Raw genomic sequence first — 16,311 nt, 5'->3', positions numbered from 1 at the left:
ATGCAACAGCTGGAGGCACCCTGATTGAAAACCACAGGTCTTTTGAATGGACGCAGCTCATTTATGTTTCAATGGGTGGGGTGGCTGATGTGTGGGAGGGAGGAAATGGAATTATGGGATTTGTAGGCAAAAGAAGAAAACTGATGGGAAATAAAAGTTCACAAAAAGCTATTCACAGTATTATAGTAATCTCACAACATAGCCATTTAGCCCCAAGACAAGTGCAGATCCTTCCTAAGCATGTCCATTACTGTCTGCCAGGTACGTACTAAAATCACCTTATGGTGGAGAACCCCTTTAATTCCCTGTATCACTTTCTGCCACACTACATCCCAGACAAGACCATGAAGTTGTAGAAACCAGTATCCAAGGAGCTAGACAAGGAAACATTCTGATTAAGGCACTTTAACCCAAGACTGTCAATTGGAGGTTAAACCATATCTCCACCTTATCAGACACCTCAATCCGTAGCGGCTGTAAGTTAAAGGGGTATATCCAAAGGATAGGGGATAAGATATATGATTGCAGGGGTCCTGCCGCTGGGACACCCGCCATCTCGGTGCAGCTCCCGGCATTCTGTGTAAGATGCTGCCTCCGAGACTAGCCGCCACTGCCACCCCCATCTTGACGTCATGCCACGCCCCCTCCATTCGTTTCAGGAGTCGTGATGGCGGCCGTCATGTCTCAGGGGCTGCACCGATATCGCGGGGGTCCCAGCGGCAAGATCATACATCTTATCACCTATCCTTTGGATACGATGTATAAGGCCGGAATACCCCTTTAAGAGGAACAGTCTTTAACTGACCTTGGAATCTGTGCACTTTAAATTCAATAACCAATACAAAGGGCAGGTCTTGTCTAACAAAAGAGCAATGATTGAATAATAAATTTGTGTTATTAAATTATTATATTACATTGTTGGTTTTTATGGAGTTAAAAAAAATACAATGTATAATAGAGATATAGAGGTATTCTCCCGCACATTCCTTCTAGCCAAGAATTCAGCATCTCTCTGTATAGAGGGCTTTCGTGTCAGAAAAAAATATACTCTAAATTTACTTTGCACATTCTACTTTTTTTTTTTTTTCATCTTTATTTATATATCTTTGACAACATTCTGTCATATAAAGTAATATGATTGTCAGCTCTATTATCAGTAAAGTGTTACTTAACCAATGATGTCTTTCAGGTTCACATATTCCTGGGATGCCTGGAGCTACACAAGGACCTGTTCCCATCATCCGTATGTTTGGGATCACAGCAGATGGGAACAGCGTGTGCTGCCATATACATGGCTTTGCCCCATACTTCTATGTACCCTGCCAACAAGGTATGTGTCTAAAAATCCTAGTATGAGATTTGTATGGGCACCCACCAATAGAAGAAAACAAATCCTTATTTAACTGATGTATGAATAGGTGCACATATAAGGCGATGTTCACAAACCAGAAATGGCATTTTCCATAACCCCATTTATACAGCAAAAAAAATCCATCCAAATTTTTGGAGTAATTGTCTTATGCTGGAAATGTAACACTTGAGGATCTCCTGAGATATATATATAGTCCAGTGTATGCTCTTGATTGGGTGTTCCGGGGAAGTTATAGCCAGAATTGTCATTTTCTGACCCCTATAACGTTTATATAGCAGTTTTGGACTTTGGTATTTTACTGTACAGGATCATTAACATTATATTTTAATATTTTGGATATTTCCGCATGCAGTGATACCAAATATGTTTGCTTATTTTTGTTACTTTTATATTAGTAAACTTGGAAAAGGGGTGATTTTTTATTTTAATTGGGGGGGGGGGGGGGCTTACTGATTTTGTCAGTGTTATCTGCAATTCATCTGTGATCTGCCCACCACAATCATTCTGCAGGTGGTCCGATGAGTCCCCCAAAGCCCTTCAGATACTTTAGATGCTGTGATCAGTATTGATCAAACCCTCTTAAAGGGGTTCTCTGCTGCTCAATGTTTGGAACAAACTATTCCGAATGCTGGAGTCGGCGCCTGGAGCTCGTGATGTCATAGCCCTGTCCCCTCATGACATCACACCCCATCCCCTCAATACAAGTCTATGGGAGGGGGCGTGTCAAGCCCCCAGTGTTTGGAACAGTTTGTTCCAAATGCTGAGCAGCAGAGAACCCCTTTAAGGGTTAATGGCGGACTTCAGCCTGATTGCTGATGTCCACCTTTTGTCCATGAGGTCCCGGCTGCTAACTTCAATGCACTGTGAAAAAGAATGCCACTTTTTCACCCATTCTTCCTTGTTCTCTATAAACAGGCAGAGAAGATGAGGAATAGAATGTTCCATTTCTAAAACTTATTGGTGATATAATATTCCTGGTAGGAAAACAATTCTGACAGTGTTTCATGCAGAGGTCCTTTAAATACACACTTCTGTTATAGCAAAATAATGGTATGATAGCATAGGGTACATTGGGTCCCCGGGGCCATTATATAATTGCTCGACTTTTCCATCTCACTAAATAAAGTCTGTTCAATGCCTGGAATAGCTGCGCCTTGTACTCGAGCTGAGAAGACTTGGTTCTGTTGGAAGGTTCGAACGGAGAGGTAAAAACAGGTTTTCCTAAGGGTGCACACCGCTACGGTAGGTTAAAACCGAGGACATCAATACTACTGCTTTGAAGGGGTACTCCGCTTTATCAACTGGTGCCAGAAAGTTAAACAGATTTGTAAATTACTTCTATTAAAAAATCTTAATCCTTCCAGTACTTATTAGCTGCTGAATACTACAGAGGAAATTATTTTCTTTTTGGAGCACAGTGCTCTCTGCTGACATCTCTGTCAATTTTAGGAACTGTCCAGAGCAGCATATGTTTGCTATGGGGATTTTCTCCTACTCTGGACAGTTCCTAAAATGGACAGAGATGTCAGCAGAGAGCACTGTGCTCATGATGTCAGCAGAGAGCTCTGTGTTCCAAAAAGAAAATAATTTCCTCTGTAGTATTCAGCAGCTACCAAGTACTGGAAAGATTAAGATTTTAAATAGAAGTAATTTACAAATCTGTTTAACTTTCTGGCACCAGTTGATTTAAAAAAGGGGTACTCCACCTTTAATGACATATAGACGACGCGTTTCAAGAGCGCAGCTCTCTATCAAGTCATGTTGAGCCTGTGCTCGAGCCAGTCACCTTGGTTTTGCATCCATGTTTATTTTTGATGCAACAGTGAGAAATCTGTGATCATGTCCGCACATGGAAAGTGGTAATTGAGCTGGAGGAGGGATTACATATTTGACTCTTATAGGGGTATTAAAATTTGAAACGTAAACACACGACAGAACCATCTGTACGCAGGGGAATATGAACAAAAACAGGCAAAATGGGGTCAAACTGTGACAAAAGACAGCAGGAAACGCATAGCGACCGTCACTAAATGGTCCATCGTAGGATAATATGGGGTATTCCTATTTCTGAAAGATCATTTGGGGTCTGACTGCTGGGACCCTCACCGATCACTAGAAAGTGATATTGTCTCCCCGAATAATTGTGGAACCCTGGGCGCGCACTGCCTGCATGTTATTTATTCTCTATTGGGTGCTGCTTGGAAAGCTTCTCTCTGTATGGGAGATGACGTTTGTCGATAAGGATTCCCCTTTAATTATTTTTTTTTTTTCAAAATATATGTTTATTACCGTACATTTTTTGTCATGTAATGACAACAAATGTAACAATATCCTCTTTAAAAAAAAAACCATAATATTGAAAACCGAGGCATAAGTGTCCCTCATGGTCATATTACATCACTCAGAGGTCTCTAGCATACGCAAGGTTATCGTGCACAGTACCCTATGTACCATAAAGAGTCTATGTGAACTGGGGAAACCGAAGACGTGTGGGCTACCAGCGCTACAGCATGAGGTCATAAGGACAAAGAGATGTTCAGAAGGGACCAATATAGGTCCACTAATGGTCCAATCACCGGATGGAGTTATCCAGAATAGATAATGGCGAATAGAGGGGAAGAGACATCTCTGGGTCTCAGGAGAGGGGACACTTCTCTATGATAAACCAATGTTAACAACAGGTGGGGAGGGTAAAGGCGGGAGAAAACATGAGGGAGAAGAAACAGCAAGAGAAAGGAAAAGAGAGAGCGAGGTCCCCTTTAATTTTTTTGGGAATGTGTAGGAATTGGGTTTTAGTGTATTCCTTTTGGATTTACTTCTTCTGCTTCAACTGCATTGGCTTTTTCAGGCTTCAAGCAAGAGCACCTGAATGATTTCAAGAAGGAACTGAACAATGTGGTGATCAAGGACATGCGTTCCAACAAAGACAACATTTCACAAGCAGTGCTGGCTGTAGACATCTGTATGAAAGAGAGTAAGTGACTCACAAGTCCTGTAATCTGGGGGGGGGGGGGGGGTGTTCAGCAAGATCAATTCTATACAGATGTTGATGTGTCTATAGCAGCGGTCTCCAAGCTGCGGATTTGCATGTGTTGCTAAACGACAACTCCTAGCATGCCCGGACAGCCGTTGGCTGTCCGGGCATGCTAGGAGTTGAAGTTTTGCAACAACAGTTTGGAGACCACTGGTGTATAGGAATATTCCTGACTGCTTCTCCAGGAGCAACCATACTGCATGCTATCCCTTGCTATGTCTTCATTGTTCTTCATCTTTGGAGTAGAGTTGTGGCTGGTAATCTCATTATGGGGGAGATTTATCAAAACCTGTCCAGAGGAAAAGTTGCCCATAAAAACCAATCGGCTCGCTTCTTTCTTTTTTAACAAGGCCTTTGCAAAATGAAAGAAGCGATCTGATTGGTTGCGATGGACAACTGGGTACATTTTCCTCTCGACAGGTTTTGATAAATCTCCCCCATTGTCAGTACCCTCAAAAGCAAAAATGATCCCTTATGCGGGATCATCATCAGACAGTCAAATAAGTAGATGAAGGCTCACCTGGAGAGGTTGTGCAGAATACAGGCACAACACTTACAAGGGCGTATCAAGGAGATTTCAGCTGCTGCGGCTTCCCACACCGAGGGCATCGGCGTTGATCATAGGTAGTAGAAGAAGGTGAAACAGGGAAGCTGTGCCCGCGCTGCTGGTAGGTTAGTCAGGATCAGCAAAGATCGGGAACCAAGAATAGTGATGGATGCACTTTATTATTTTCGCACAACGCGTTTCTGGGAGTAAACCATTTCATCAGACGTGATACAACGGAAATGGGATAAGACTGTTATATACAATTTGTCCATTTATGTATATAACCGTCGTATCCTATTTCCATTGTATCACGTCTGATGAAAGGGTTTACTCCCAGAAACGCGTTGTGCGAAAATAATAAAGTACATCCATCACTATTCTTGGTTCCCGATCTTTGCTGATCCTGACTAACCTGCCAGCAGCGCGGGCACAGCTTCCCTGTTTCACCTTCTTCTTCTTCCTAGGACCCTCAAAGGGGTATTTCTATCTCTTTAACGGGTACACCGCAGCGATCTGAACACTGAAGCCTGGGCCGGCCCAGAGATCGAGGCTGGACCCCCTCGATCTGACATCTTAAACCCAATCATTTGGATAGGGGATTAGATGTCTAGGGGTGGTGTACCCCTTTAAGGTGATGTCAGATTACTAGGAAATGCCATTGCTTTGATTTGCTGGGGCCCGAGCTCTTTATACCCCACCATTTGTAAAAGTAAAGGGGAATGTTTGCCGGTGTCCTTGTCACTGTTCTTCCCTTGTACAAGTCATATATTTAAAGTGTACCTGTCCTATTACAGAAATGCTTCTATATGTTACTCACTAGGTAATGCAGATGCTTTGTGTCTTTATTCTGTGTCGTAGCTTCTGTATGTGGCTCACAAATTCCTCTTTTCTGCTGCTCACTCATTCTGACATCTCAGAAAGGGGCATGTCCGAGGCAACACTGACCCGTCCTAATTCACCATGCATTCACTTCCTCCCTGAGTCTGCTTTGGTGTGCTGGGTGTTTGGTGTTCTCTGTAACCCCCTCCTCTGTTTTCAGCTAAGAGTCTGATAGGACAGAACTGGAGTGAGCACAGAAAAGTGCTAGTCCTGCCCTCACTTCCTGGACTTTGTCCCAGCCCATGTTTTAGCTGGGAAAAAAATGATGCTGAAGCCAGACAGGAATTAGTTCTGGATGGCGTGGGGGGCCCCTATTGGTATTTTTTTCTAAGCCATGATTTCTTTAAAAAAAAAAAAAAAAATTAAGTATATTAGAAAGGTTAATGTTTTGCAGAGATGTTTAACATATAACAAGTTTTTTATTCTGACAGTGCCCGTTTAACTCTTTGTTGTCCTGTACCTATGTCACTGTGGGGCAGGGCTTCTCTTGGTTTTTCAACCCTGTAGCATGGCATCCATGTAATGTCACATGCAGCCAAAAGACATCACCATGGATGAAATGTCACCAGGACGGCCAGTAATGCTTTAGTCACACTTGCATGTCTGTCATGTCATCATTTTAATGGAGTTGAGTTTATTGCATTCTTTTGGTTTAATTTTTCACTTTTACAGTTTCTCTTTTATTAAGCTTGGTCCTTACTATTATGAACTGGAGCATACCCCCATTCAGGAAAATACACACACACGCACACATATATATAACATTGCCATTTCTATTTGTGATTTTAGATATGTATGGATATCATGGGAAGAAGATTATTCCCTTCCTTAAAATCACCATGGCCTATCCACGTCTAATCGCACCTGCCAAGCGTCTTTTAGAACAAGGAATACGGTCTGGAAGCTTCCCTATGCACTGTTACCAAGCCTATGAAGCCAACATTGACTTTGAAATCAGGTATTCAGTTTAGGGCCTTCTTTTATTAGTTTATATCAGTGTCACTGTTTGGCAGACCGATCACTGTCTAAAGAAGCCTGTGTCATGTAAGAAGTCATCAATTTTATTATTTTTTGTCACTAACTTTTCAATAGACTTTGCACATATTACAAGTGAATATAAGAAGCTTATGTAATATACCGTAGTCCCCCGACATACGATCATTTCAACATATGATGGCCTCTCGTATGTTGAAGGCAGCATCAACATACGATGCTTCTGTGTGTCGGGGCCATCGATGCTTCAGCTGCCACCGGATAGCCGTTTAATGTGCCCCGCTCAATGATACTTACATGTCCCCGCCGCTTTGGCCCGTCAGTTCGCCGCTCCTCTGTTGCCACTGCCCTACACTGTCACTCTCAGTCATCACGCTGTCATTGGACGACGGGGTGGTGTGAGGTGTGACGACGACAATGGAGAGTGATGGCGCAGGGCAGCGACGACGTAGTGATACGGCAGCAGAGTAGTGGGGAACTGATGGGCTGGAGCGGCGGGGACATGTATCATTGCGCATATCATTGGTACGAATACCGATGGTTTCAACAAACGATGGTCCATCTAGAACCAATTACCATTGTATGTTGAGGGACCACTGTATCTTATCAGGCTAATTTCATGCCTCCATTTACTTTGAAAAACTATTCCACTTCATCTTGACAGACATGTCAAAGTTTTATTTTTAAATGACAGTAATACTTTAAGAAAAGAGACAGATTATGAGCACACGATCAGGTTACATGCAGTCTACAGAGGTCTATGGAGAGGCCAGGGAAAAGGAGGAGGGAAAATTGAAACATGGGCAGAAAGAGACAGAGAAGATGCAGGAGCTTGTAGTGAGGGTTGTATTTCACCCAGTGCTGGATTAAAGGGGTATTCCAGGAAAAACTTTTTTTTTTATATAACAACTGGCTCCAGAAAGTTAAACAGATTTGTAAATTACTTCTATTAAAAAATATTAATCCTTTCAGTACTTATTAGCTGCTGAAGTTGAGTTGTTCTCTTCTATAAAAAGCTCTCTGATGACACCTGTCTTGGGAACTGTCCATAGTAGAAGCAATCCCCATAGCAAACCTTTTCTACTCTGTGCAGTTCCCGAGACAGAGGTGTCAGCAGAGAGCATTGTTGTCAGACAGAAAAGAACAACTCAACTTCAGTATCTGATAATTATTGGAAGGATTAAGATTTTTTAGTAGAAGTAATTTACAAATCTGTTTAACTTTCTGGAGCCAGTTGATATATATATAAAAAAAGTTTTTTCCTGGATAACCCCTTTCAGCTTACACTGCTCAGCACTATTCTATAATGTTCTCCATGCTACCGCTGCTTAGAAGGTGTACTTTTGAGAAATAGAAGAACAGAATCATTTTTCTGTGTGTGTGCAGTATATTATAACCAGGTCAAGGCTTAACCCGTATGCCTGATGATGGTGCTGGCAGCAAGATGTTTCTTATAATTTTGTAATATCTTACAGTCGGAGCCATAATCGGATGCACGCTTTAAGAACACTTATAGGAAAAAAAAATATTTTAGGCCACCGTTGCACGGTTGAATTCTGCGACTTCTCCACAAGTGAGAAATACTTAGTATTATCCAGTCCTGAGACTTTCAGCAGTATATTTCAGCCAGCACCTGCTTCTGATGGTGGATACACAGCTTCTTTGTCCTTATCACCCACTGGATATAACATTGTGGTTAGAACACAGCCTTTTGTGGAAAAGGATTAAATATTGGGCATGAAAATATTTGTAGTCTGTATCTCTGGATCGGTGACAGTAAAACGTAAAAGCTTTACAATATGATCCATCAAAGTAGAGAATTTGTTATGCACGTTGCTTTTTATTTGATGATTGTGACATGGCTATAATTTCTGCTTTGTATTTCCTTCATGTCACGTCACTTGACTTCAAGCTTTTTTCATTCTTTTTTTTTTTTTAAAGCGGTACTCCGCTGCTCAGTGTTTGGAACAAACTGTTTAGAACGCTGTAGCAGGCGCCGGGAACTCGTGACGTCATAGCCCCGCCCCCTCATGATGTCCCGCCTTGTCCCCTCAATGCAAGTCTATGGGAGGGGGCGTGACAGCCGTCACACCCCCTCCGATAGACTTGCATTGAAGGGGCGGGGCGTGACATCAGGAGGGGGGGGCTATGACATCATGAGCTCCCGGCTCCAGCGTTCGGAACAGTTTTTCAAACGCTGAGCAGCGGAGTACCCATTTAAGTACACACTGAATTTTTTTTTTTTAATGCCATTAGTCTTCTTTTTATGATCTGATAAAGCGGTTATCCAGGAACAAAAAAAAAAACAGAGCTAATTTCTTCAAAAAACAGCACCAGTATTGTCCTCGGGTTATGTGTGGTATGACAGCTTGGCTCTGTGCACTTCAATGGAACAAAGCTGCAAAACCACACTCAACCCGGGTGCTGTTTTTTTTTAAGTCCTCAACTAATCCATGGCACGTAAGATAAACAATTACATCTCAGCAGGATTTAATAATAAATGCAACATAACCAATCTTTTTTCATGCTGCTCCATCAACATAAGGTGATTTGTTGGGTGTGACAGGTTGAGCCAATCTTTATATACAATGTATGGCTGCTGTATGCAATATACTCTAGTGCTATTTTCAACTGGTGCCATAAAGTTAAACAGATTTGTAAATTTCTTCCATTTAAAAATCCTAATCCTTCCTGTACTTATCAGCTGCCGTATGCTACAGAGGAATTTCTATTGTCACGACCACAGTACTCTCTGCTGACACCTCTGTCCATGTCAGGAACTGTCCAGAGTAGGAGAGGTTTGCTATGGGGAATTTTTTCCTTCTCCAGACAGTTCCTGACATGGACAGAGGTGTCAGCAGAGAGCACTGTGGTCAGACTGAAATAAATTCAAAAAGAAATGAACTCTGTATTATACAGCAGCTGATAAGTACTGGAAGGATTAAGATTTTTAAATAGAAGTCATTTACAAATCTGTTTAACTTACTGGCACCAGTTTATTTAGAAAAGAAATGTTTTCCACCTGAGTACCCCTTTAAGTTAGTCCATCCATTATTGGAAGCAACTATTGTTTTGGAATCCTTTATTAGGGTACGTTCACATGTATAAGATCTGCTGCATATTTTCAGCAGCTGATTTTGCTACCTATTGAAGTTAATAGGTAGCAAAATCAGCTTCAGAAAATATGCAGCAGATCCTGTACGTGTAATAGTCCCCTTAGGTACCTGCACAGATTTGATGCGCAGGATTTGTAACTGCAGATTAGAAGCTGTGCTCAGTCATTTAGTTTCCAATGAAATTTGCAGCACAAAAACCTGTGCATCAAATCCTGCGCATCAGATCTGGATAAGTGTGAACATACCCTTACTGTATACTTCTTGACTTTCAGGTTTATGGTTGATAATGATATTGTTGGATGCAATTGGATTGAGCTTCCTGCTGGTAAATATCGCATACGCAAGGAATATCAAGGAGGGGACGTCAGTAAAGATGACCCCAAAAAGGTGAGCGCATCTTCACTTCTACGCACTATGCTTCCATGGTAGTGTGTCAGTTCTTTAACCTGTGTTTGATCCCCATCCAGGTGTCTCTTGCCCAACTGGAGGTGGATATAAGTTGGGCAGATCTCATCAGTCATCCTGCTGAAGGAGAGTGGCAGAAAATTGCACCTCTTCGAGTTCTCAGTTTTGACATTGAATGTGCTGGAAGGAAAGGTAATTTTTTATTGGTTATGTGACGGGTTGCCACGTACCGCTTAACACCATAGGCAACAAAAGGCGGACTATAATTAAATGTTTCCTCTCAAACATCTGCCAAAAGCATAAAAGTGCCCTTTAAACTGGTGCAAAGTGAAAAATTAAGCAGTTGATCAGATTTAGTTATTGAAAAAATAAAATAAATGTTCTCGTTCAGTTCCATTGGGGGACACAGGAACCGTGGGTATATCTTGCTGCCACTAGGAGGCTGACACAAGGCATTAACAAAAAAGAAGCCTTCCCCTCCTACCACGCCCACTGACTCTGAGCTAATCAGTTTTTAGCTTAGTGTCAGTAGGAGCCCGACACACGTTTGGAGTTCTCCAGACCTGGTCTTCATTTTTTATTTTCTAGTTTTTCTAGAGTTTAGATTTTCTCTCCTTTTTTTATTTTCCTTAGGTTGGGGTGACAGGAGCATGGCGCTTCCTGATTCTCCATTTGCGAGGAAGGGGCACTGTACATAAAGTATGCACCCTGAACCCATTCTCGCCACCGACCAGCACTAAGGATGTGCATTTGGTCCAGGCCCCTTTTGCCCCTGCTCGCGATGTTTTGCAGCCTGGTATTTGCGCTAGGCTGGTTGAAGACTTCGGTGGGTGAGTATGTGGTACAGATCCTTTTGAGGTAAGTATACCCCTATTCCCACCATCTGCCCCCCCCCCCCCAAATCCTCCTGGCCCTCTCTACCTGCTTTCTTCTCTCTCCCTCTGGGCGACTGGGGCTCTATAGCTTTCAGGTGGGCTGGTGGCCTCACAGGTAAGTTTATTTTATTGGGGTTAAATAGGGGCTTCTTTTTGGGGTAAGTCCCTCTTCCAGGTACCTGCCTGCAGCCATAGCTGTGCTTGTGGTGCTCCTGCCTTCTTTTCTGTGACAGTTTTGACTTCTGTTGCATGCCGTCTTTCCACTCCGGCTGTGACAGCTGGGGGCCGTGGGCGCAGACAGACATTGCTCGCACCTGTCGCACGGCACTGCTCCGACCCCACGCTGTGACACACTGTCCGCGTCCGGGCTTACTCGCGGCAGCACTCCTTCCTGGGCGTGAGGGCCACAGCCAGCTGGCAGCCATTAATTAAGCCTGTGTCCTCCCGGCAGTAGCTCTGCCTCCTTTTCTTCACGTGGACCGGCGCTGCTGCTCCTCTTTTCTGGGGTTCCTTCCAATGCAGTGGTCCTCTATCTCCTCCCATTTTGGCTGGTCAACCTATGGGAGACTATGAACTCCCCATGGGGGTGGTTCCTTGCCAGTGATTTCTTCGCTGGTCTCCTTCTCCCTCACACCGACACGCTGTTGTTCCTCCAGCTGCTCTGTGCTGTGAGCTCATTTTCTGTGCATGCTGCTGTTTCTCCCAGCCACTGTTCTCTCTGCCCGGAACCTTCCCCCCTCAGGGGACCTCCACCTCCTCAGGGGACCTCCACTTCTGCAATGGAACTCCATCTGTTTTCAGGACACATGAACCTGGGTGAGCTTGTTCCTTTTTTTCCTCTGGGTTTTGCTGACTTATCTATTGGGTTCTTTTTCTTGTCCAACCCCAGAACCGAACCCCACCTCAGACAGGCGGTTGCCGCCTTAGTCACATACTATTCCTGTACGGGCTGTAAATCTAAAATGCCAGGTGGTTCGGCTGAGTCCACCTGTTCTGCCTGCTCTACTTCACGTTCCAATCCTCCTGTGCCAATCCTCTTGTGAATGGCTTCCTGGAGCGTGCGGTCCCTGACCCTCCCCCGGTTTGGGTGTCTCCTCTCTCTGATATCTCTGATCTGATGCAGGTTTCCAGGGTGGTAGCTACTGCCCTAAAGCGGTCCTACTTGCGCCCTCACTCTCGGGAGGCTCGTTCAGCCTCCTCTGGCCGCCCCTCCTGGCGCTCTCACAAGCGCCCTAGGGTAATTTACTCTGACTCCTCTCCTGAGAGGACATCTTCCTGCTGCTCTCACTCATTCTCTCCATCTTCTCTCGCGGTCTCTCTCCTGGAGACCGCTCCCAATCCTTGGCCTGCCGTTTCAGGTCTATTACACCTGGATCTAGAGCCTCCACTTACCGTTCCCGATCTCCTGGGGAGCTGGTGGACTCTGACTTGGATCTGCACTCGGAGGCCGAGGAGCTGTCAGACATGGTGGACAGTCTGGGTCAGCCGTCAGGGACACCTTTCACCTCCATGGCCCTGGAACTTTGGACCCTACTCCTGAAGTTACCTTCCGCCACACTTGGCGCACTCCCAATGGCTTCTGTACTCATGCAGAGTTTGATGACCTGCTGGGCGCAGCTTGGAAGCATCCTGAAAAATGTTTTCAGGGATTGAAACGGCTGCAAGCTATGTTTCCATTTGCCCAGGACTTGGTCTCCAAATGGACCGTCCCCGCCTACAGTGGACCCTCAGGTCTCTCGCCTATCCAAGTCCACCATGGCTTCTTTCACAAGGATCCCGAGGACAAACTGCTTGAGAACCTGGTAAAACTTGCATTTGAAGCAGTAGGTTCAACCTTGCTTTCGGCGTTTGCCGCAACCTGGGTGTCCAAGGCATTGTCAGCCTGGGCCTCCCAACTTCGCCGGGGCGTTTTATCTGGGGCTCCTCCAGATGATCAGGCATACCTGGCTCTCCAGATCTCCAACGCGGGTAATTATCTGTGCTCGGCATCTCTAGAATCCGCATGCTGTGCGGCCTTTAGTTCGGGCAGTTTGGTTGCTATCCGACACTCTATGTGGCTGGAGGCCTGGAATGCCGATGTGGCCTCCAAGAAATCCCTCACAGAGATGCCTTTTGCTGGCGGACGCCTTTTTGGAAAACGCCTAGATGACATTATTTCTGTGGCTATGGTCGGTAAGAGCTCTCTGCTTCCTCAGAATAAGGTGCGTCACACCAATTCTCGCCTCAAGTCCTCTTCATTTTGGCTCTTTCTGTCCTTTTGCTTCAGGCTGCCAAGACAAACCGGCAGCTTCGCAGTCTCAGAAGGCTCCTGCCTTCAAAGCGCGCCCCTCCTTGAAACAGGGCGGCCGTTCTGGATGCTTCTCCTCCAAGCCAGGTACTCGCAAATCTACCTCGGCCTGAAGCAGCGCCCCACCTGAGCCTTCCTCTCGGGTGGGTGGTCGCCTGTCCCTCTTTTGGGACATTTGTTTGGCTCAAGCCCAGAATTCCTGGGTTGGGATGTCATTTCCGGCGGCCTACCTTCACATCCCCATTTTATCCGGCACACCAACCTGTTCCTGCAGGTCATTTTCAGTTTGTGGCCCTGACCTTCGGGCTGCCCACGGCCCCCAGGGTCTTCACCAAAGTCCAAGCGATGGTAATTGCTATCCTCCGCTCTTTGGGGTGCTCCCTCATCTGGACGATCTGTTGATCAAAGCTCCGTCCTTTGCACAAAATCAGGAGAGACTCCACATCACTCTTCAGACCCTGACCAGTTTCGGATGGGTGATCAGCCAGGAGAGATCCAACCACTCTCCCTCCCAGTCTCTGGTCTTCCTAGGGCTTCACTTTGACACCAAGAAGGCTCGGGTTCTGCTTCCAACGGACAAGCGGAGTGCTCTTCTGTCTGGATCCACCTATTGCGCCAACCAAAACCGGTGGCTATCCTTTCGTGTATGGAAGTGTTGGACAGGATGGTGGCGGCCATGGAAGCCGTTCCTTTTGCTCCGTTTCTTTCAGTGGGCCATCCTGTCCCTGTGGACAAGGATGGCAAGTCTCCTCTGTGGCAAGTCTCCTCGGTCCCTCCATCCCTGGATCCGTCTGCCACCCATGACTAGTCAGTCACTCCTTTGGTGGCTCTGCTCTCCACTCCTCCGGGAGGGACGCTCGTTTCTCCCACTGCGTTGGCAGGTTTTAACGACTGATGCGAGTCTCCTCGGCTTGGGGGTGTTTTTCAGGACTGGAATGTTCTGGGCCATTGGACCCCCCAAGAAGCCTGTCTCCCTATGAACACCCTTTCGCTTCGGGCCATCTTTCTTTGTCTCCTCCATTGGGAGTTGTTACTCTTGTGTCGTCCAGTTTGGGTCCAAACGGACAACGCCATGGCTGTGGCTTATATCAGTCGCCAGTGGGGCACTCGCAGTCCCGATGCAATGGCGGAGATGACAATGATTCTTGTCTGGGCGGAATGCCAGGTTCCCTCCATATCGGCGATCCACATTCCGGGGGTGGACAATTTGGGAGGCAGGCTTTAAGTCCGAGTCTGAAGCCTCACGGCTCAAGCCTGACGTCACATCCAGCCCCCTTAATGCAAGTCTATGGGAGGGTTTGTGACGGCCGCTGCTGGGGACTCCCGCGATCAGACATCTTATCCCCTATCCTTTGGATAGGGGATAAGATGTCTTTTATCACCACAGTACCCCTTTTAAATTGTATATTTATTGAAAAAAAACATTAAAATTAAAGACGATTAAAAAAATAGTACATGGATGTGGCAACAAGGTATTCAAATGACAAAATCAAATGTGAGATGGTCAGTATAGTGAGCGTGCTTAAAGTATGTAGGAGTTAGCTGTGGGTAGGGCAGACTCACAAACAGGGCCAGGAAGGGAACCGTATACACTAGCCCCAATGTAACCCCAGGAAAGTAAATAATAGTGACAAAAAAGCATGCAAGACCCATAGAACATAAACAGCAGAAATAAAAGCACACCATTCAGACCACTTCACAGAGACTTGACACGTGTTTCGTTGACCGCTTTATCCAAGATCTCCCTTTTTAAAGGGGTACTCCACTGGAAAAAATGTTTTAATCAACTGGTGCCAGAAAGTTAAACAGATTTGTAAATTACTTAAATTTAAAAATCGTACTCCTTCCAGTACTTATCAACTGCTGTATACTACAGAGGAAGTTCTATTCTTTTTGAATTCTTTCTGTCTGACCACAGTTCTCTCTGCTGACATCTCTGTCCATGTCAGGAACTCCCCAGAGCAGGGGCAAATCCCCAGAGCAGGACCAAATCCCCATAGCAAATCTATTCTGCTCTAGACAGTTCCTGACATGGATAGAGGTGTCAGCAGAGAACACTGTGGTCAGACAGAAAAGAAATTAAAAAAGAAATGAACTTCCTCTGTAGTATACAGCAGCTGAGTACTGGAAGGATTTTAAGATTTTTAAATAGAAGTAATTTGCAAATTTGTTTAACTTTCTGGCACCAGTTAATAAAAAAAAAAAAAAATGTTTTCCAGTGGAGTACCCCTTTAAATACTTTAAGCACGCTCACTATATTGACATCTCACATTTGATTTTGTCATTTGTATACCTTGTTGCCACATCCATGTACTATGTTTTTTAATCTTGTCTTTAATTTTAATGTTTTTTTCAATAAATATACATTTTAAATGACTACAGTTTCGGGTGTAATAATATTTTTGGGTTTATTACTAGATTGTATTATACCTTGGGCTATCACCCTTGTACTTTGGATAGTATTATAGTAGATTTTTCAATCAGTGGCTAAGGTAAGACATCACTGTAGCCACTGACTAGATGTTAGATGAGCAGGCATGTGAAGTCAGTCACGTCCCCAAACCGGGGATCGACGGATTCATTTTTAGTGATGTGTTGGGGCCTTGCCACCTCATGACATTACACCTCGGCCCCTCAATGCAAGTCTACGGGAGGGGGCGTGACTGCTGGCACGCCCCCTCCCATAGACTTGCATTGAGGGGGCGTGATGGCATGAGGGGGCGGGGCTATGATGTCACAAGCTCCCGGCTCCAGTTTTTTTCCAAACGCTGAGCAGCGGAGTACCCCTTTAACCATATAATCT

General features: G+C 44.9%; 1 protein-coding gene across 4 annotated transcripts in view; it reads left to right on the top strand.

The window, feature by feature from the left end:
- POLD1 (DNA polymerase delta 1, catalytic subunit) overlaps positions 1 to 16,311 on the top strand; it is a 147,429-nt gene that overhangs the window by 15,257 nt on the left and 115,861 nt on the right. For all 4 annotated transcript variants that reach the window (XM_056541849.1, XM_056541850.1, XM_056541852.1 and 1 more), the window contains 5 exons: positions 1,190 to 1,330; positions 4,221 to 4,346; positions 6,622 to 6,790; positions 10,214 to 10,328; positions 10,409 to 10,538. In XM_056541849.1, the coding sequence (XP_056397824.1) occupies positions 1,190 to 1,330; positions 4,221 to 4,346; positions 6,622 to 6,790; positions 10,214 to 10,328; positions 10,409 to 10,538 (681 nt within the window). The remainder of the gene's footprint in view (positions 1 to 1,189; positions 1,331 to 4,220; positions 4,347 to 6,621; positions 6,791 to 10,213; positions 10,329 to 10,408; positions 10,539 to 16,311) is intronic.

Source organism: Hyla sarda, chromosome 10, assembly GCF_029499605.1.
Source record: "Hyla sarda isolate aHylSar1 chromosome 10, aHylSar1.hap1, whole genome shotgun sequence".
In the NCBI taxonomy this organism is placed as follows: domain Eukaryota; kingdom Metazoa; phylum Chordata; class Amphibia; order Anura; family Hylidae; genus Hyla; species Hyla sarda.
This window is presented reverse-complemented; position numbering and strand designations above follow the sequence as displayed.